The 22,494-nt window shown below is 33.4% G+C and overlaps 4 protein-coding genes across 4 annotated transcripts; all 4 read right to left on the bottom strand.

The window, feature by feature from the left end:
- Positions 1-227: 227 nt before the first annotated feature.
- LOC131061055 (ethylene-response factor C3-like) lies at positions 228-958 on the bottom strand. The gene has a single exon (XM_057994556.2). The coding sequence runs from the start codon at positions 930-932 to the stop codon at positions 297-299; it is 636 nt and encodes a 211-aa protein (XP_057850539.2). The 5' UTR covers positions 933-958; the 3' UTR covers positions 228-296.
- An 8,362-nt stretch (positions 959-9,320) lies between these two features.
- Positions 9,321-10,316, bottom strand: LOC131061038 (ethylene-responsive transcription factor 15-like). The gene is made up of 2 exons (XM_057994544.1): positions 10,149-10,316; positions 9,321-10,067 (listed from the first exon to the last, which is right to left on the bottom strand). The coding sequence occupies exons 1-2, from the start codon at positions 10,314-10,316 to the stop codon at positions 9,321-9,323; spliced, it is 915 nt and encodes a 304-aa protein (XP_057850527.1).
- Positions 10,317-13,291: 2,975 nt separating this feature from the next.
- Positions 13,292-14,266, bottom strand: LOC131061039 (ethylene-responsive transcription factor 2-like). Its single transcript, XM_057994545.1, has one exon. The coding sequence runs from the start codon at positions 14,264-14,266 to the stop codon at positions 13,292-13,294; it is 975 nt and encodes a 324-aa protein (XP_057850528.1).
- Positions 14,267-17,949: 3,683 nt separating this feature from the next.
- Positions 17,950-19,043, bottom strand: LOC131061040 (ethylene-responsive transcription factor 15-like). Its single transcript, XM_057994546.1, has one exon. The coding sequence runs from the start codon at positions 18,913-18,915 to the stop codon at positions 17,950-17,952; it is 966 nt and encodes a 321-aa protein (XP_057850529.1). The 5' UTR covers positions 18,916-19,043.
- Between the last annotated feature and the right edge of the window lie 3,451 nt (positions 19,044-22,494).

Here is a 22,494-nt window from a genome sequence, read left to right as displayed (position 1 = left end):
GAAAATATCTATAAGATTGGTAATGATATTAAAGATAGATGCCCTCTAAAAGAAAAATAAAAATCAAATATTTAATTATTTTTAATTTACACATTCAAATAACTATAATTACAAGATAACAAGAATTATCTTTTATTAGTAATTATGATAAAAACCACTCTACTAGCATCTAAATAATTTTAATCAGCACAAAATAAATTAATTCATTTTGAAATTAATATCTGCAGATCTATAACGATTACAGTAACCCATCTCTAATATTGGGATTTAACAGAAATGGCAATCCACCCCCTAATTTATGCATTGGTGCGTCCTACGGGGATCGCCATTTCCGGATTTAACAAGCTCAGGAATTCGTTAGTCTCGGCTGAAAGAAGCAGTTCTTCCCAATAATCCGTACCCAAATCTGTTCCCTCCAATTCGAAGGAGCCCAAAATATCACCACCAACGGCATCAAAAGTCCAAATTTGTGGCTGGGTTTTGAATCTTTTCATCTGTGACTGCTGCTCCTCTTCCAAAGACCCCCTTTTTCTGCAAAAAATATCATGGAAAGCTGGAGAACTGGTGTGAGAGTTGGCGGTTTCCGAATTGAGGTCATGCGCCAATGCCCTACACACAATTTCAACTGGAAAGTTGAGGAATGTGCGAGGCCCCCTCATTCTGAAAGCAGCTTTGTCGTACGCCATGGCTGCCGCTTCTGCAGTAGAGAATGTGCCCAGCCAAAGCCTCGTGCCTCGCCTCGTCGAATCCCTTATTTCCGCTGCAAATTTCCCCCATGGACGCCTCCGCACCCCTCTGTAACGCTTTTCTATTCCATCATCCTTCGGCAAAACCCCAGCTTTCTTATCAGGAATGGCGGCACTTACATTGAAATGGTTGTATTCTACTATTTGAGAACGGGTTCTTACATTAGCCGCCATTGGAATAGGCATCGATTGTTCCAGATTTCCAACTGATGCTAATCCATAATAACTCAATTCTGGCTGCTGCTGTAATGGCAATACAATCTTCTCTCCCCTGTTTCTTTCCACAGAGATTTGATTATCTTTCAAAGAGCTGATGATTACTCCCTCGTCCTCTGCAAGGTCTGAAGCCGTAGTTAGCTCATCAGAGGTTATACAGGATTTCTTAGAGCCTCCGACAAGAAATCGAATCCATATGTTCTCCAGAAGCCCGTCTTTTTCTTCAGCTTCGCAAGTAGCTGATTGCATGCCTCCAAAGCCAACGCCATCCATAGTTATCTGCTAAGCTTTTACTTTGTTTCAAACCCTAAAATACCGATCTTGAGCTGTTATTGAGTAGGTATTTCTTCTATCAGATCAGGAAAGCGCTGAAAGCACAATTGACGAATAGTTGGCATACGAGCCTAAGTATTTAATGGAGATGAGGAGATAGGTAATGGAAGGAAATCCGTTGCTTGAAGAGCAAATAACTCTGACGCGGATGAATTCCAACCGAGCGCTTGCATGAATTTAGTGTGATTAAAAATGATCGTTGAAGTTTGTAGAAACCCTAATTTATTATTTTGGGAGTACGATAGAAGTCGTTACTTCGAACTCTGCACACGTTATCTAAAATGTGGAGAATGAAGGAAGGAAGAGCCAACTTTCCCGTTCCTTAGTTATCGGTGCTTTCAGGTCTGGATAGCCATGATTGAATGTCTAGTCAAAATCTTTCTGGAAAAAAACTATTTTGTGATCTCTTTTTCACATCCTGAACTTTTCACATGTTTGACGTTCAAAGTAACAAACAACGTGCACGCTGTTTATCTTATAGGTTTTTTACAGTCCAAATCTCATATCCGTGCATTAGTTTTTCAAAGCTAAAACCTTTGCATTTCCAGTTTTATACATATATTTTTAATATATTATCAATGCAGATCTCATATCTGTGCATTATTTTTTCTAAGCTAACTTGCATTTCCAGTTTTATACATATATATTTAATATATTATCAATGTTTGTCAACATATAATACTTATATTTTTTAATATATTATCAATTTTTGTCAACATATAATACTTATATTTTTTAATATATTATCAATTTTTGTCAACATATAATACTTAAATAATGGGAATATGCAACTGACAGTTAGGTTTTCCATAGCCTACCAGGTCCTTCAACTGCGGACAATAAATATTACTTCAGCTACATATTATAGCACATGAATTTTCATAAATGAGATATTTATCAAATGTCTTTAAGTAGACTATAAGACCTTAGATAGCTTAATAGACATGAGTGATTATTTTCAGTGATTTTGGATTAGATAATAATTTTCTTTTTTTTTAGGAAATAGATAGAATACAAGTTTTAAGGAAGAGAAATTCTACTTTCATATTGAGTATCTTGAGTGAGAAGCATCTTTAAGATGAAAACTCAAAATTTTGGGCATGAAAATAACATCTTTATTTTAAAAAAATTCAATTGTTATATTGGAGGACCACTTATACATGTTAGATACTTAAACATGCATGAAATATAATATTTACTCAATGCCACTTATGCATGTTTTAGATACTTAAACATGCATGGAATAGAATATTTACCCAATCCCTTAATAAATTATATTCTCCATCCTCTATTTTCTCAATTTAGATTAGTCAATTGATAAAAAAATGTGTTCTTTGTTTGTATTCCACAACAATGTGTAAGATCTCATAAAGGAGATGCCATTGAAAATTCTTACCTCTATTGTTGCTTCCTGTATCAATTTGTCTATATCAATCACCTTCCTTTGATTTACATTAGAATTGTCTAAGTAAAATCTAATTGCATGGCTATTATGTTAAATCCATGTTGAGTATTTTAGAAGAGAAACAAAAATCTTTTATTTGACGAAATGAAAAAGATGACTCCATCACAAAGAAAGAGGTTGCACCTAGTCCTAAGTCAATGATAATCCCAATAGTATGACCGAAAGTACAAATGAATAATTAATTTGTAATGAAATATTATAAGATGAACAAAATATAATAAGAATTTGTATACAAGATAAAAATAATCAATGTGAAAAAAAATGCAAAAGATATCACTTATCCAATGTTTCTTTTTTTTTACTACAAACACTATAATAAGAAAGAAGCTACAAACACTATAATAAGAAATAAGCAATTTAAAAGGAATTAGTCACTTTTAGCACTCTGGAAGTCAAGGAAGAGGTAACCAAAAACTAAATTTTCTTTCAAATTGTTGGGGTAATGATCAGTTTGGGCACCTGAATTGCGTGTTGAATTCTGTTAAAGAACTCACACTTAGTCAACCAGGTAACCTCACCAACCTTCATCAATTAAAAAAAAGAGTCTTTAATGGTGGGCAATGATTAAGTAATACCAAAAATATCACAAGAGATACACATCATTAAATATAGTTAAGATAAAATATAAAATATATGTATCATTAAAGGACTCTTGTTGTCTACATACAATTCTTATAAGATTTTCACATCTTAGATGCACCCTGGCATTATCATGAGGATTCTTCAATTTGTTTTCTGTTAAGTGACATCAGATGATCTGAGCTTGACTCCTTTTATTCCATTTCCAGAGAATAATGATGTTTTCACAACATAGACGCACCTTGGAATTTGATTTTTGTGTCTATTAAATGAAAATTGTTTTCTGTTATGTGACAGCAGATGATCTGCGCTCGACTCTTCTTATTTCAGCTTTTTTAAGCAGATTTTGGCGAGGTAGATAAAAAGATTTTTTAGCCGTTGCTTTGGTTGAAAGTATGCAGCATAAAATAATATTCCAGTTGGAATGGCATGTGTTTCATATGCAATATAAATATATCGTTGACAAATCCAGCAGAGCGAGCGAAGATAAACATTATGAAATGCACGTTAATTTATTAAATGTAAGAATACAACAGTAGAAAAAAAATAAGGTTTATATATAGATAATTTATGAGACGGTTTAGTTATTTTTGTTTCTATGGCCTAGAAACAAATTATTATTAATTCAGTTTTTAATAATTTTTTTTTTAAATATTAAGTAAATAAGTTTTTGATCTATTTAATCTATTTTGTTTTACAACTAATTTAAACAAATGATACAAATTTTTATGTATTTTTCTACCTTCCTTTGACTCTCCCCTTTCAACATCTTTCCTTCTATATGTTTTCCCTCTTTCTCTCTCTTCTTCTATCAACACTAACTACATCCCTTTTTTAATTGACAGAGTGTTGATACATTTATTCATCGAAAAAATAAAATGACAAAATAATTTAAAATGAAATAAAAGAGATACATGAGAATGTTTCAACTAAGACAATAAATAAAATATGGAACTAAAACCTTTTTAGGTTAGTATTTATAAGGAATCATGGACTCACAAATTTTCTTAAGGCACTTCTTACAACAACCTAAATGCGAGTCACTCAAAAGCATGGTGTAATATATTTTTTGGGTCCATAATGGCTCAAAGTAATTTTAAACTAGAATCAATTTTTAGAGGCCAAACTATAATCAGATCTAGGTCCATCATCTAGCTAATTTTCATGTAGCTCAAGTTTCATCATCTCAAAATGCATTAGTGTAGTTGTGGATAAGCTTGTTAGTAATGAAACCACATTCTATACATGTCATAATACCGAATTATTATTGAAAAATTATGGATTCTAAATTAAAGGATTCAAATTAACTTCTAGGAATTTAATCATTCTCTTGCTTATTGCTTAACATAATTATCAATATTTTTTTTTAGTTGTGAAGTATCATTAATTATGTAGGAAAATGATGAATTTTTTTTTAGAGTTTGGTAGATTAGTGAGTGGGCTTGGGAACAGAGTGATTTTTACTAGCATTGGGGTGGTTTTGAAGGCTTATTACTTTATGTAATTTTCAATGAAATAGAAATTTATATGAATAGAGATATAGCAATAATGACATCAGATGAGCATGCATAAGTATTTTTGTTAGATGCTATAGGTGAGATTGATTTGGATTTTGACTTGATCATAAAAGTTTTTTAGTTTGAATTTGAATTGAGAAAAAATACTATTAGTGAAAAATATCAATATTTATGGACAAAGAACAAGAATAAAACTATTTTGGAAATATTATTCGAGTGGTTCCACATATTACAAATGTCTTTTTTTCTTCTAATGAATAGAGCAATGAACTTGATAATCTATGTGTCAATGAGTTGGATAAAACCACTGGAGATATTGAGTTGATGCCATTTACTATCATGTTTTTTATAAAGATAAACAGGTTTTATAGGGACCTAAAACCTAGAGTTTTACAAACCAAGGCCAACAGCCAACCAGATTAAAAAACCTAAGCAAAATAGGGGACAAACCCCACACAGACCGAATGCCAAAAAAAACCAACAGAGCCAAAAAACAGGGCAAAGCACTCAACTAAGAGAGTGCACCAATTCAATATTTTTCTAAATAATCTTCTTGTTAATTTTCTGCAAGTCCTCCATGACGAATTTAGAGGTTCCCTAGTCCTGGCTCCGACTCCTGGTTCTAGTGCAAGGACCTGAGCTAGTCTTCCCACCAACAACACTTTGTCCACCCTCTGAGGCATTCTTTTTATGTTTTTCCCCCAAGGGAGGATCACTGGCGATGTATCTGGTTCTATAATCAACCACAATGAAATTCATTTTCTCCAAACCATCAACATTATTGTTCATCGCCTCCCTATTGATTTCCACTAAATTGTTCAGGCTTTCCTTGATATCAATCACATACTCTTCCAACTTCTCAATTTTGCGCTCATGGATGACATTCATAGTTTCAACATCCCGAGATATCTTCTAGATCATGCTCATGATCTTCTCAGTTTTACTAGGCCTAGGGGATTCCATGAAAGTTTCAATAATTCCCTTAATCCCATCTTTCAGGGATCCAATTTCCTTATCCACCCACTTCCAATAGTTCTCCTGACTTCTATTAACCTCCTGAAACAGGTTTCCCAGCACCTTCTCCTCCTTTTTCTCGCCTTTATTTTCCTTATTCACAAACCCCTGTTTCCCAATATCCACATTGATGGCGATGTCCAACCTAATCTCGTGGTCCAGGACTTTGGACCCACCAGATTTGGTTAATTTTTTTTTTTTTAGTGGGGGGCTCTAGGTTTTGCGTTTTCCTACTGCTAGATTTGAACTTACTTGTCACCCACCTTGAAGGATTGGTTTTCCTGCTACTGTTAGTTCCAGGGGTCACCATAAGCTCCCGTTCTTTCTTTGGTCTATACTCAGGGTCCTCTGTATCCTTGATGTCACGCCAATCCATGGCAGTACCATTGTCATCCTCATCTATCTCCGTGTCAAAAATAAATTGCACATCAGGGTTAGAGGAAGAAATGTGGGTTTTGTCTTTGGGGGAGGGTTTCGCTTCATGAGCTTGGGCGTATTCCATAATCAACAAGATAAGCCCTTCATGAATCATAGGATTATCCTAGTTTTCAAAATGTTTAACTAAACTATTCTCTAAAGACGAAACCAAGTAGAAGGGGATGGAAATAATTCTACCATACCTAAAATGATTTAAGATAGTAAAATGATGCGAGAAAATGCTAGCATATCTACCATCCAAGGTGATGTACCTCATGATGAATTCCGCCATATCAGCCCAGAGGGAAATAAACTCTTTCTTGTTATAGCCACTGTCTGCCATTTTTGTAACCTTCTGTTGTTCCTTTTCCTTATCATAAAAGGAAGCGATAGCCTCCTCACCCGACTTCTTGTCTCCATAGAATTTCCTGCCTTTCATATCCTGACCAATAACAATGGCAACCAGGGTTTCATCAATTTGAAACTCCACACAGAAGGCAGTTAGCACACCCTTATTCCAACCTTTGACAAAGCTTTCCGTAACAATGGCAAAATGACCATGCAGTCTCTCCAAAAAGGGCACCATCCCACCGTCAAAAATTTCCTCCCAAACCTCCTTATTCTTCTACCACTTATCATAGGTCACGGGTTCAAACCTATTCTTTTCACCTCCCATTCTGTAGCTCGAGGAACAATACTCTAGAAAAACTAGGAGGAAACAAAACCAGAAACAGGGTAGACTAAAAGTTCTAGAATTTCTGAAAGTGGTAATAATTCAAAATACCACCCCAACGGCTCCCATCCCATTATAATATTTCATCATTAAATTCATTGGAAAGGCTGAAGATCTCGACATCATTTCTTGCCAGGTCGCACAGAGTTTTCGGGAAAGGTTCCCTTGCTCTCCACCATTTAATTGCCATGTTATCAACTACCAAGTTGGCCAAATGATCCGTCGGTTTGTTTCCTTCCCCGAAAACATGCGAGATCTTGAAATCCTCTAGGTCGACAATCATTTCAAAGCAATCCTTGATTAAGTTTGAAATAGTCCAGCTAGGCACCGTACATCCCTTAATGCATTTGACAATGTTATGCGAGTCACTTTCCAGCCAGACTCGTCTGAACCCCTCCTTGATCACCATGTGTAGTCTTGTGTAGGTGGTGCTGGCCTCCATGAAATGGTTAGTCTGGGTGCCCGAAGGGAGCGCCACCGTAGAGACCAACAAACCCAAATGGTTCCTCGCCACTCCCCCACAGCCAACCGGCCCAGGATTTCCTTTGGCCGCTCAATTGATATTTATTTTGATCCACCCTAGAAGGAGCGAATTCCAAGAAACATTCTCTCTTGTATGTTTAATTTTATAGACAGGGATAGATATATTCCAACATATCTGTCACCGCTTGATAGTATCCCATTCGTCCTAGCTAGACTCAAGTGGAGGATCATTTTTCCTACCAAGACAGTAATTAAGAAAGTTTTCCTTAATAACATGTTACAGTAGAGCATATTCTAAATATCTATGACATTTCCAATATTTGGCATGTTTGTGTCTTATTAACCTTAATTAATCACTTTAATAGACATGGATTTCCTAGAAACACTCATTTCAATATAAGTTTGATAATATCTCACATACACTTCCCCTCAAATTCAACTAGCTTGATATCTCCTAATTCAAGATGGCTTAAGCATAAAATTTTATCCCACTTGTGAGACATCTTAATTTTTTTTGAAATTAAAAATCTTTTAAAAAATGCACAATTTAAGTTTAGAGAGGTTCCATTTAAGGGAGTTCAATTGAAGGGGGTTAGACCAAATCCTCTTAGATTGAACCCTTTTGGACAAAACCTCTTTAGTTTTAAATCAAAACCTCTCATAAATTCTCTTTTTGTGGTTATCAAAATGCTAACAAAAAGTAAATTCATTTCATCTTTTGGAGATCAAATGTAGTTAATTGAAAATAGCATTTTGCAAGTGTGCTGTCTATTTTTAATTTTATAATAAATTCGTGTTCATTGTGAAAAAATGACATTTGTTGAAGACAATATGTAAAATAAATAAAATTAGAAAAATATATGAAAAATAACACTACCCTCTACATGGATGTTCTTGTTTCAATTGAAAATGAAAAATTTAATTTCAATATATATGTTAATAGAAATGTGAGATAACAAAATATATGATTAAACTTTTTGTTAGTATCAATGGGGCCTTGGTCTGTTGATGTCGTCAAATGGTTCTCAAAGGACCCACCAAGGATTAGGTATTCCTGAGTGTAAGGCTCTAACACTATAAGGGATGCTAATGGATTTGTGCCTGGGGTGAATTTGGTGGAATGAATTGGCTCTTAGCTCAAGAGGTTTATGTCTAGGGCTCATGCTCCCATATCATGTTCCCTTGTTAGATAACTAAAATGACTTTGCGGATGAAAAGTCCTCCATAAAAATAAAATAAAATAGTCAACAATATATTCAATAAAAAAACTTCAAAAAATTATATTCTAAATATTCAAATTAATGATTTAATTCTAAAAAATTATAAGTATTTTTTTGAGTGAAAATTATATGACAAAATGTATATTATGAAAAGTAATTAAAAAATAAAATTAATTAACATAATTCTTTAAAAAATTAAAAACTACAAATTAAATCTACATAAAGTAAACTACAATTAATTTACAAATTTTGAGGTATACATCTAGACTATACTCTATTTTCTAACATATTAAAAAATAAAAAAGACACATCTTCACAACATATTTTTTTAATGTTAATATTTAATCCGATTACACATATAAATAAATTGAATAAATTTGATTAATATTTGACTATTCTTTATTTACACATTCAAATAACAATAATTACTAGCTTTGTCTTCTCCTTTGTTACTTGTTAGGATAAAAAAGACACCACGCACTAACCTCTAAGCAATTTTATTTAAATTAAAGTGAAATATTTTGTAATTAATTTCTGCACAATTTACAATAATCCATCTCTAATAATATTAAGAAAAATGACTATCTACCCCCTAACTTATGCATTGGTGCATCCTAAGGGGATAGCCATTTCCGGATTTAACAAGCTCAGGAATTCGTTAGTTTCAGAAGAAAGAAGCAATTCTTCCCAATAATCCGTACCAAAATCTGTTCCCTCCAATTCTAATGACCCCAAAATATCATCACCAAAGCCATCACAAGTCCAAATTTGCGGCTGGGTTTTGAATCTTTTCATCTGTGTCTGTTGCTCTTCTTGCAAAGATCCTCTTTTTCTGCACAAAATATCATGGAAATTTGCAGGACTGGGGTGAGAGAAATTGGTTCCCGAACCGAGGTCATGTGCCAATGCCCTAGACACAATTTCAACTGGAAAGTTGAGGAATGTGCGAGGCCCCCTCATTTTGAAAGCAGCTTTGTCGTACGCCATGGCTGCCGCTTGTGCAGTAGAAAATGTGCCCAGCCAAAGCCTTGTCCCTTGCCTCATCGAATCCCTTATTTCCGCTGCAAATTTCCCCCATGGACGCCTCCGCACCCCTCTGTAACGCTTTTCTATTCCACCCTGCTTCGGCAAAACCCCAGCTTTCTTATCAGGAATGGCGGAACTCACATTTAAATGCTTAGATTCTTCTATTTGAGAACGGGTTCTTACATTAGCCGCCATTGGAATAGGCATCGATTGTTCCAGATTTCCAGCTGATGGCAATCTACTCTGTTCTTCAAGGTATTGGAGGCTTTCAACATCTTCTACTGATGATAATCCACCACAATAATTGAATTCTGATTGCTGCTGTAATGGCAATTCAATCCGATTTCCCCCGTTTCATTCCACAAAGATTTGATTATCTTTAAAAGAGCTGATGATTACTCCCTCCTCCTCTGCAAGGTCTGAAGCGGGAGTTTGCCCATCTGAGGTTATACAGGATCTTTCAGAGCCTCCGGCAAGAAATCGAATCCATATGTTCTCCAGAAGCCCGTCTTTTTCTTCAGTTTCGCAAGCAGCTGATTGCATGCCTCCAAAGCCACCGCCACCCATTGTTATCTGCTAAGCTTTCTACTTTGTTTCAAACCCTAAAACACCGATCTTGAGCTGTTTTAGAGTAGGTATTTCTTTTATCAGATCAGGAAAGCGCTGAAAACACAACTGACGAACAGTTGGCATACGAGCCCAAGTATTGGAAGGAAATCCGTTGCTTGCAGAGCAAATAACTCTGACGCGGATGAATTCCAACCGAGCGCTTATAAGTATTTATTGTGATTAAATATGATCGTTGAAGTTTGTTGAAACCCTAATTTATTATTTTGGGAGTACGATAGAAGTCACCACTTATGATATGTATCTCCTTTTCGCTGACCTACCACCCTCTTCAACTGCGGACGATAAGCGAACTTTTTTCTGTAAAATGAACATTCGCAGATACCTCATTAGTCTGGTATGTTACACGTGAAGTGGTTTTATATATTTTTCCTTGGAATTTGTGAAAACAATAAGATATATTTCGACCACGAGTAAAAAAGAACATGATGGATCCAACATAGCACATGAATTCTTATTAATGAGATATCTATCAAATGTCTTAACTCGATTAATGAGAATTTGTTTCGTATTCATTTCATAGATAAATTTATATTGGATTGTTTTTTATATTTAAAGTAGTATAATAAGGATATTGGCTTTATAACAAAATAGGATGCAATTTATTCATTTTAGTATTTTATTAATAATGCATTAAAAATATTAAAAAATCTCTATTTAAATTTATTTTCATCTTTTTTTCTCTAAGATCAAATTATCTAACCATAAAACTTGTAATTTGAATCTTAAATGATTTCAATTTAAAGTTTATTAAGATTCCTTTTTGTCACATCAATGTAATATATCTAATCCCTTGTAGTATACCATTTGTCTTTGATACTTAACTATAAAATCATATTAGGATTCTAATAATGCTATTTCTTGAATGACATGTTGGAGTTTTCCAAACTAAAGAGCCCCCTTTTTCTAATGTTTTAGGCATCATTTTATTCTAGGTTTAGCCTTGTCCATATAGATTTTGTTTAGTTTCAAATTTACCCTTTTTTTACTATGGCTAAATATTGAAAAACAGTAATTCAATGTTTATATTTTCTATTATTTTAACATGTTTATATTTTTCTAATATTTATTTATTTATTTTAAAGATAAAAAATGAAATTAAAATATTTATCTATCTTTTTTTAATGTGTATTAAATTTTCCAATTAATAGAATGTTGACATATTTATTCATAAAAAAATAAAATTATAGAAAGAAAATGCAAATAATAATTTTAAATGGATTTATAGAAATATACATGAGAATTTTTCAATGAATTGGCAAAAAAGAAAAATGAAACCAAAATAGGATTTTTCTTTTCTTTTGAACTAAATAATTTATAGTTATCTTTTATTTTTCCTAGAAAATGGATGGAATGCAAGCTTTAAGGAAGATAATTTTTTACTTTCACATTGGGTATCTTGAGTGAGAAAACTCAAAATTTAAGGCTTGAAAATAACATCTTTATCTAAAAAGATCCCAATGCCATATTAGAGGACTAGTTATGCATGTTTTAGAGATATAATATTTACCTCATACCACTTAGGCATGTTTTCGATACTTAAATATGCATGAAACATAATATCTGCCCAATCCCTTAATAAATTCTATTCTCCATCCTCTATTTTAGATTAGCCCATTTATAAAAAATGTGTTCCTTATTTGTATTCCACAACAATGTGCAAGATCTCACAATGAAGATGCCATTGAAAATCCTTACCTCTATTGTTACTTCCTAGATCAATTTGTCTATCAATGGCCTTCCTTCGATTCACATTGGAATTGTCTAAGTGGAGCCTACTTCCATGGCTACCATGTTCAAACCATGTTGAGTGTTTTTAGGAGAGAAGTAAAGTTCTTTTATTTGAAGAAAGGATGAAGATGATTCCATTACAAAAACAAGGGGTTGCACTTAGCCCTAAGTCAATGATAAGCCCAATAATAAGGTCAAAAGTACAAAGGAGTAACTTGTAGTGAAATATGTGAAATATTATAAGATGAATCGAGTGCAACGAAAATCTCTATACAAGATAAAATAATCAATATAAAAACACTGAAATTCTTTACTTTCTATTTGTTTTTTTTAAACCAATATAACTAAAAAAGCACAAAAGATATTAGAAAAATACAAGAGTGAAGCCAATATAAAATGTTTGTAATGGACTATTGTTAATGTTTATATAAATATAAAATATCTTTATAGTAAGATATAGTTTTTTTTTTGTCTTTAATCGGTGAAGTTAAGTGATGGATTATATCAATGTTTGAGGATATTTTTTCATTAGATGAATTAGAACAAGCTTTCTTAGGTAAATGGGAGCACAAGGAAGAAGAAAATAAGGAGGAAGAAGAAGAAAAAGAAGATAGAAAAGGAAAGGACTTAGAAGGAGGAGGAGAAGAAAAATAAGGAGGTGATGACATATGTACAAGCAGTTTATTGTTAAGGAAGAGCAATTCAACCCTTCAATTTAATGAATGTATTCAAAAGTAAATTTTTATTGTCTATATAAACTTTTGCAAAAGTATAATTTTATCAATATGAAATTAACCAAAAAGATATGTATACAAGTAAACAACATCAAGAAATATATAAAATATCAAGTAAATTTTTTTTAAAAATAGATTTAAATATTTCTATAAAAAAATATATTTTGCATTTAAACTTTCATGCTTTTGATAAGGATGCATTCAATATTGTTCTTAGTTATCTTTGGATAGAATCTATTGGAATAATAAACATTAATATGAAAAAACAAGCTTATGAATCTTTGGCATAGAATGAATAATAAAACAAAATATGGCTCAAAATGGGATCCAAGCACCATGATGTGAAATCCATGACTGATATGAATATTTAATGGAAATGATTATCCATTCTCAAACTACACCAATATAAAAGTTTTGGTGTCTGACAATAGCTTATACATTGGTACATTCTCATGGGATAGCCATTAGCGGATTTAACAAGCTCAGGGATTCGTTATTTTCAGCTGAAAGAAGCAATTCCTCCCAATAATTTGTGCCCAAATCTGTTCCCTCCAAATCGAATGAGCCCAAAATATCATCACCAACGCCATTACAAGTCCACATTTGCCGCTGGGTTTTGGATCGCTTCATCTGTGGTTGCTGCTCATCTTCCAAAGAAGCCCTTTTTCTGCATAGAATATCATGGAAACTTGCAGAAGTGGGGTGAGAGACGGTGGTTCCCGAATTGAGGTCATGCGCCAATGCCCTAGACACAATTTCAACTGGAAAGTTGAGGAATGTTTGAGGACCCCTCATTTTGAAAGCAGCTTTGTCGTACGCCATGGCTGCCGCTTCTGCAGTAGAGAATGTCCCCAGCCAAAGCCTCGTCCCTTGCCTTGTCGAATCCCTTATTTCCGCTGCAAATTTCCCCCACGGACGCCTCCGCACCCCTCTGTAATGCTTTTCTATTCTACCCTGCTTCGGCAAAATTGCAGCTTTCTTATCAGGAATGGCGGAACTCGCATTTAAATGCTCGGATTCTTCAATTTGAGAGTGAGTCCTTACCTTAGCCGCAATAGGAATAGGCAACAATTGTTCCAGATTTCCAACTGATGGCAATCCACTCTGTTCTTCAAGGTATAAGAGGCTTTCAACATCTTCTACTGATGAGAATCCACAATAATTGAATTCTGGCTGCTGCTGTAATGGCAATTTCATCTGGTCTCCCCTGTTTCTTTGCACAGAGATTTGATTTAGTTTAAAATAGCTGATGATTACTCCCTCCCCCTCTGCAAGCTCTGAAGCGGGAGTTTGCCCTTCTGAGGTTATACAGGATTTTTCAGAGCCCCCGGCGAGAAATCGAATCCATATGTTCTCCAGAAGCCCGTCTTTTCCTTCAGCTTCGCAAGTAGCTGATTGCATGCCTCCAAAGCCACCGCCACCCATTGTTATCTGCTAAGCTTCCTACTTTAATTCAAACCCTAAAACACCGATCTTGAGCTGTTTTTGAGTAGGTGTTTCTTCTATGAGATGAGGAAAGCGCTGACAACACAATTGACGAGCAGTTGGCATATGAGTCCAGGTATTTTAAGGAGATGAGGAGATAAGTAATGGAAGAAAATTGGTTGCTTGCAGAGCAAATAACTGACGCGGATGAATTCCAACCGACCGCTTGCAAGAATTTATTGTGATAAAATATAATGGTTGAAGTTTGTAGAAACCCTAATTTATTAAGTCGTTAGTTACTTCGAACTCTGAACACGTTATAAAAAATGTGGAGAATGAAGAACCCAATTTCCTATATCTTAGTTATCGGTGGTCTGGATAACCACGATTCGATGTAAAGTCAAAATCTTCCTGTAAAAAAATTATTCTGTGATCTCATTTTCACATCCTGAACTTTCTAGATGGTTAATCTGGAACAACTCACATGTTGTTTGACGTTCAAAGTAACAAACAATGTGCACGCCTGTTTATTTTCTAGGTTTTCAACAGTCCAGATCTCATATTCTACGGTCTCTGAATTATGTTTTCAAGCCTAAAACCTTTGAATTTCTAGTTTTATACATATTTTATTTTTATATACTATCAATGTTTGTCAAATACAATACTTCAATATTGGGAATGCAACCGACATTTAGGTTTTCCATTAAACTTGAATATTAGTATCTACTTTTCGCTGACCTACCAGGTTCTTCAACTGCGGACACTGAGGGAATTTTTTCTGAATAATGAAGATTCGCAGATCCTTGATGAATATGGTATGTTACACGTGAATTGGTTTTATATATTTTTACTTGGAATTTGTGAAAACAAGAAAGATTTCGACCACGAGCACATGAATAAATGCAGGGACAGATCCAACATAGGCATTACTTCAACTACATTATAGCACATGAATTCTCACGAACCTTGATCAATAAAAGAAGTCTTTAATGGTGGGCAATGATTTAGTAATATGAAAAATACACTAGACAACAATGGTGTAATCGATTAACCAAAGATATGATGTGTCTATTCTGGTTCAAAATGGTAGTATGGATTGACTAACACACATATTAGTTGTGTGTTTTACACTGCCGATTTTGCAATAAACGATTGCGATTGACTAACACGTGGCTATCACACTGTACGAAAAATCTGTTTTAGAACCAGGATAACTTCCATTTATACTTGAAACAATTCGATACTATCTGTGCTTACGCAAAGGCATTCATATAAATATAACCATGGAATTACAAGAGTCAAGTCAATATAAAATATATGTATTATTAAAGATCGCAATGGACTCTCGTTGTTGTTTATATACAATTCTTACAAGATTTTCACAGCTTAGATGTGCCCTGGCATTATCAGGATTCTTCAATGTCATCGATTGTTTTCTGTTAAATAACATCAGATGATCTGAGCTTGCATAGTTTTATTCCATTTCCAGAGAATAATACTGTTTTCACGACATAGACGCACCCTGGCATTGGAATTTTGTCTCTATTAAATGAGAATTAGTTTCTGTTATGTGACAGCAGATAAAAAGATTATTTGTAGGTTGCTTTGGTTGAAAGAATGGAGCATAATATTTAACATAATATTCCAGTTGGAAGGCCATGTGTTTGATGTGCAATATAAAAATATCCCTCACAAATCCAGCTGAGCAAGCAAAGATAAACATTATCAAATGCGCACAACGATAGAAAAGGAGGTCTTGATATAAGGATAATTTATGACAGTTGGCTGAGTTTAGTTTTCTTTTTAACAGAGGTGGAAAAAATAGTATAATAATTTAACAGACAATTGATTTAGTTATTTGTATTAAAAAAAAAAAAGTTTAGTTTTTAAAAAAAAATATTAAGTCAATGGATTTTTTTAATTTTGAGTAGTTCTTAATAAGTTTATTAAAGATCAAGTTTTATTGAATGTAAGATCTTAACATTATAAGAAATGAAACTAGGATTGTATCTCATTTTAATTTTATTTTCTAATTTGAGGCCAACTATATTATTAATAAGTTAGATCAAATTTGGATCAACAATAATTGATAAAATAGTACTCTTTTAAAATTATTTTCCTTATACTCTTAGAAGTTCCTAATTTTGATGGAAATAGAGATGTATTGGAATGGCAGCATAAATATAAAATATTTCATAGTAAAATATGATTTTTGAAGTGATGGTTACATCAATTTTTGAGGATTTTATTCATTGGATGAACTAGAACACACTTTCTTTCACAAATGGAATACAAAAGAAAAAGATGAAGAAGAAAATGAGGAAAAGCAAGATCAAGAAGAAAAATGAAGAAGGGGAGAAGGAAGAAGAAGAAAAAGAAGATGGAAAAGGAGAGGACTTAGACAGAGAAGGAAAAGGAGGAGGAGGAGGAGGAGAATAAGGAGGTAGTGACATCGCTACATGCAATTTCTCTCAAAGGAAGGAAGATTGAATCCTTTGATTTAGTGGATGTATTCAAAAGTAAATTTTTATTGTCTATATAAACTCTTGCAACAAGTATTATTTCACCCATGTAAAATTAGCCAAGAAGATACATGTACATGTAAACAACATCAACAAATATCAAATATTAAGTACAATTGTTTTGGTAGATTTAAATATATCTATGGAAAACATGTTTTGCATTTAACCTTTCATGCTTTGAACATGGATGGGTCAAATATTGTCCTTGGTTATCCTTGAGTAAAATCTATTAGAATAATAAATATGCAAAAGAAGTTCACGAATCTTTGGTATAAAAGGGAAACACTTGTATCATTGAACATTATACATAATGAAGTTCAAAAGAAAGTCAGGGAAGAGAAAGATCATGAATCTCATGAAGATTGATCTAGTGAATTGGATAAAAAATAAATGGAAGAGCAAGGTATTAAGATAAAAGATGAGACATGTAAATATATTCAAGATTTGGTAAAACACATGACCAAAGGGGAAAAATTAGAGTATGTTTGAGTGATAACAAAGGGTGAAATATATAGGTAGGGAATTGAAATCATTATAAGAGGTAAGAGTCATGGAGGAAATCATGATGGAGGACTGATAGTATAGAGAATCAAATAGCCAAATCAGTAATAGATATTAATGGAAGCAAAGGAGGGCTTACTATGACAAGGGATGTAATAAGTGAGTGCAACAAAATATGGCTGAAGGATGAGATCCAAACACCATCAAGTAAAATCCATGGCAAGGATCAACTAAGGATGGTTGGATGATTAGTCATGGAATCATATTTGTAGTAATTGGTGACAATCATACATTTTTTCTTCTTCTCATGTTTCAAGGAAAAAACATGTTATATTATGTATCAAGGGATATGATATTATAATGTATTAAAGTCAATGCTAATATGTGATGATATTGTAATGTATTTAGGTGGATGAAGATGTCAATATGCTAAAATAATTATTTGGATAGTAACAAATCCAAATTATTGACAAAGGTAAACAAAAACTATGATAAATGAATTAACGACTAGCTTTCTCTTCTTTTTTTTATGATAAAAAAGATTCTACTATTATTTGGTTAATTTTAATCAAAACAAACCAATTATCTTGAAATTAATTTTCATATATCTATAAAGATTTACAATAATTTAATACAAAAATTATGATGTATGAAAATAGGTTATGCATTGATACATCCTAGTGGGATAGTCATTAGTGGATTTAACAAGGCCTGGGGTTCGTTAGTTTCAGCAGAAAGAAGCAATTCCTCCCAATAATCCGTACTCATGTCTGTCTCCAATTCGAATGAGCCGAAAATATCATCAGCAACGCCATCACAAGTCCAAATTTGCGGCTGGCTTTTGAATCGTTTCATCTGTGGCTGCTGCTCCTCTTCCAAAGATCCTCTTTTTCTGCACAAAATATCAGAACTGGGGTGAGAGACGGTTGTTCCCGAATTGAGGTCATGCGCCAATGCCCTACACACAACTTCAACTGGAAAGTTGAGGAATGTGCGAGGCCCCCTCATTTTGAAAGCAGCTTTGTCGTACGCCATGGCTGCCGCTTCTGCAGTTGAGAATGTGCCCAGCCAAAGCCTCGTGCCTCGCCTCGTCGAATCCCTTATTTCCGCTGCAAATTTCCCCCATGGACGCCTCCGAACCCCTCTGTAACGCTTTTCTATTCCCCCCTGTTTCGGCAAAATCCCAGCTTTCTTATCAGGAATGGCGGCACTCACATTTAAATGCTCAGATTCTTCAATTGGAGAACAGGTTCTTACCTTAGCCGCCATGGGAATAGGCATGTTTCCAACTGATGGCAATCTACTCTGTTCTTCAAGGTAAGGGAGGGTTTCGAAATCTTCTACTGATGACAATCCACCATAATTAAATTCTGATTGCTGCTGTAATGGCAACTCAATCTGATTTCCCCTGTTTCCTTTCACAGAGATTTGATTTTCTTTAAAAGAGCTGATGATTACTCCTTCCTCCTCTGCAAGGTCTGTAGCCCGAGTTTGCCCATCTGAGGTTATGCAGGATCTTTCAGAGACCCCCGCAAGAAATCGAATCCATATGTTCTCCAGAAGCCCATCTTTGTCTTCAGCTTCGCAAGAAGCTGATTGCATCCCTCCAAAGCCACCGCCACCCATCGTTATCTGCTACGCTTTCTCCTTTCTTCCAAACCCTAAAATAGCGATCTTGAGCTGTTTTTGAGTAGCTTTCCACTTTGTTTCAAACCCTAAAAACACCGATCTTGAGCTATTTTAGAGTAGGTATTTCTTCTATCAGACCAGGAAAGCGCTGACAACACAATTGACGAGAAGTTGGCATATGAGTTCAGGTATTTTAAGGAGATGAGGAGATAAGTAATGGAAGGAAATTCGTTGCTTGACGCGGATGAATTCCAACCGAGCGCTTGTAAGAATTTATTGTGATTAAATATGATCGTTGACGTTTGTAGAAACCCTAATTTATTAGTTTGAGATTACGATAGAATTCGTTACTTCGAACAGTGAACACGTTATCTAAAATGTGGAGAATGAAGGAAGAGTCAACTTTCCTGTTCCTTAGATATCGGTGCTTTCAGGTCTGAATAACCACGATTGAATGTTTGTGATCTCATTTTCACATCGTTAACTTTCCAGATGGTTAATATGGAACAACCAACACGTTGTTTGGCATTCAAAGTAACAAACAAAGTTCAGGCTATTTATTTTTAGGGTTTTTAACGTTCCAGATCTCATATTTTACGGTTTGTGCATCCTAAAACCTCTAAAACCTCTACTTATATGATATTTTTTTTAATGGAAGACTATATCATTTATGAACTTGTTTTGCCATCTTATATAGGTATATGATCTATGTTAATATTTGGGCATATCAGTTGATACTTCTTTTGCTGAGACATAAGTTGCTAAGACACGATTTTAGCTTTTTTTTATATTAATTGATTAATTAAAATTTTTTTTGATAAATCAAACATTAAAATTTGAAATTTTTATTGAACATATATTATATCAGTTAGTATTATTAACGGACATCAAGTTTCCACAAATCATGAGATAATAATCAACTGTTTTAGGATGAGATTGTGTGTGAATTTTTTGTATCAACATTTTGGATCACACTCAGTGATCCATCATAGGATGAGAATAAAGAACATGCAGAAGTGAAAAAGATGTTGGTATTCTATGCACTCCCAACATCAATTATATTCAACTAATAAAAATAAAACTTATTGATAAACCTGAACATTAAAATTAAAATTAAAATTACCCCTTAAAATAAAAATGGATTGAAATTTAAACTTCATAATTTTGCCTGCATATGTTATGAAGATTTGATTTATCACGTAGAAATGGCGTTACTTACCATTGTAAAAGAAAAACACATTTTTCCTTCAAATATTCAAAAAACTGAATTGCTGATATTATCTAACTAAATAATGGGAATGCAACTTATAGTTAGCTTTTCTATAAAAGTTCAATATTACCACGACAATAAGGTAACTTTTTTCTCAATAATGAAGATTTGCAGATACCTCATTAATGTGGTACGTTACACGTGAAGTAGTTTTACTTAGAATTTGTGGAAACACGAAAGATTTCGACCACGAGGATCAAAACGTGATTTTATCTGTCGGAGTTTTCGATATCTATTCTTTATAGATAATATTTTGGTTCATTTTAATATTAGGAATAGAGTTGACATTTTGTTTGTTTTTAATTAGATTTGAGTACTTATTTTTCACGATTTAATTTTAGATTAAAATTGGGATGGTCTTGGATTTTTATTAAGGTTATTAGCGCAGTATATTCTAAATTTAATGAAGTCTCAATTTATAAAAGATTGGGGTCTTTCATTATTTAAGATGTTGAGGCCTTGCATTCAATAAAACTTGATCTTTAGTTAACTTATTTATAACCATTCAACATTACTAACAGATCATATATCTATTCATTAAGTTTCAAATTTTAAGTTTAAATTTTATTATGAGATATAATATTTACCCAAGACTATTTCTGCATGTTTTAGATACTTAAACTTACATGAAATATTGTATTTACCCAATCCCTTAATAAATGCTATTCTCCATCCTTTATTTTAGTAGTTTAGATTAGTTCATTTATAAAAAATGGAATGGTCTTCCTTTGATTCACATGGGAATTGTCTAAGTAGAGCCTAATTCTGTGACTACTATGTTCAATCCATGTGGAGTGTTTTTAGAAGAGGAGCTAAGGTCTTTTATTTGAAGGAAGGAAGAAAATGACTCCATTACAAAGAAAGGGGTTTCACTTAGCCTTAAGTCAATGGGAACCCCAATAATGTGGTCAAAAGTACAAATGAGTGATTTGTAGTGAAATATAAGAAATTAAATTAAGGCAATCAGAGTTTGTATATTAGATAAAAATAATCAATATTAAAACCCTAACATTCTTTATTTTCTATTTGTTCTTTTCTAGACCAATATAACTAAATAAGTGCAAAGATATCACTTATGCAATGTTTATTCATATTCAATATACATTACTAAAACATAGGGGAAGAGCACCAGTAGCCATCATAGCTAACTCCACGCACCCACAGATCCTAAACAGTACATCGGATTTTGCTTATAGCTATTAATCTGGCTTCTAGGTAGTAACGATGCACACCATGGAATCAATTATGCACACAAAGGTCAAAAAGTACACATTTCAAAGTGTCGCCTGATACTTAACTAAAGATGTTCCACTAACCGTCAACTCAAAATCGCTAGTACTCTTTGACAAATGTCCCAATAGTGGTGCACAAATGTTCCAATAGTGGTACACAAATGGGACAAATGTTCCAATACTTGTGCATGAGCCAATTAATTTAAAAAAATGATCCGCTATTGGTACAAAACACATTTATTAATGGTGTTTTCACTATGACGGCTATTGGGGGGTCAACATGACAATAAGGTGACGGTTATTAGAACTATATTATCTATTGGTGTTCTTCCCCTAATATAAAGAAGAAAAAACAAAAGAATAACAATTAGTTCTCCTATTTTGAAAGTTTATGAAGAACCAACAAACAGTTGATTAAGACTAAAGCAGTAACATAAGAACTTTTTAACTAAGAATTTTTTAAAAAATAATAATTTTTTTTTTTTCAAATTGCTAGGGGGGTTCTTATCAGTTTGGTGAGCTAAATTACGGTGTTGAATTCTATTAAAGAACTCACACTAAGTCAACCTCACCAACCTTGATCAATTAAAAAATAAAAAATTTCTCTAATGGTAGGCAATAGTTGGCAATGATAAAGTAATACCAAAAATACACAAGAGATAAACGATGGCGTAATCGATTAAAGAAAGATAACCCAAGGATAACCCTTCCAACGTTTTCTCACCTCCATTTCTGTGCTTACGGAAGGTCATTCGTATAAATATAGCAATAGAAGGTTTTATATTAGAAATACAGGAGTGAAGTCAATGGTAAATATATGTATCATTAAAGAAGAGCAAACAAAGATAAGAATTATCAAACATTAAATATAAGAATACAACAATATCAAAATAATGTTTTGATCTTTTGAAGTTAACAATATAATTCATGAGAGGGAGACGGTTCAGTAGTTTTTGATTTTATGGAGTAGGAAAAAAAATATTATAATAATTTATGAGATAATTGATTGAGTTATTTTTATTAAATTGTTTTTTTTGTTTGTTTTTCAAAATATTAAATCAATGGGTTTTTAAT

Source organism: Cryptomeria japonica, chromosome 9 (assembly GCF_030272615.1).
Source record: "Cryptomeria japonica chromosome 9, Sugi_1.0, whole genome shotgun sequence".
Classification (NCBI taxonomy): Eukaryota; Viridiplantae; Streptophyta; class Pinopsida; order Cupressales; family Cupressaceae; genus Cryptomeria; species Cryptomeria japonica.
Note: the sequence above shows the minus strand (reverse complement) of the source record. Positions and strands in the feature narration are given on the sequence as shown.

Coding starts and splice junctions, on each gene's coding strand:
- LOC131061038 (XM_057994544.1), bottom strand. CDS start 10,316: ATGGGTGGCGGTGGCTTTGGAGGCATGCAATCAGCTGCTTGCGAAACT. Junction 10,068..10,148: donor ACCTTGCAGAGGAGGAGGGA/GTAATCATCAGC, acceptor CCATTACAGCAG/CAATCAGAATTCAATTATTG.
- LOC131061040 (XM_057994546.1), bottom strand. CDS start 18,915: ATGGGTGGCGGTGGCTTTGGAGGGATGCAATCAGCTTCTTGCGAAGCT.
- LOC131061055 (XM_057994556.2), bottom strand. CDS start 932: ATGCCTATTCCAATGGCGGCTAATGTAAGAACCCGTTCTCAAATAGTA.
- LOC131061039 (XM_057994545.1), bottom strand. CDS start 14,266: ATGGGTGGCGGTGGCTTTGGAGGCATGCAATCAGCTACTTGCGAAGCT.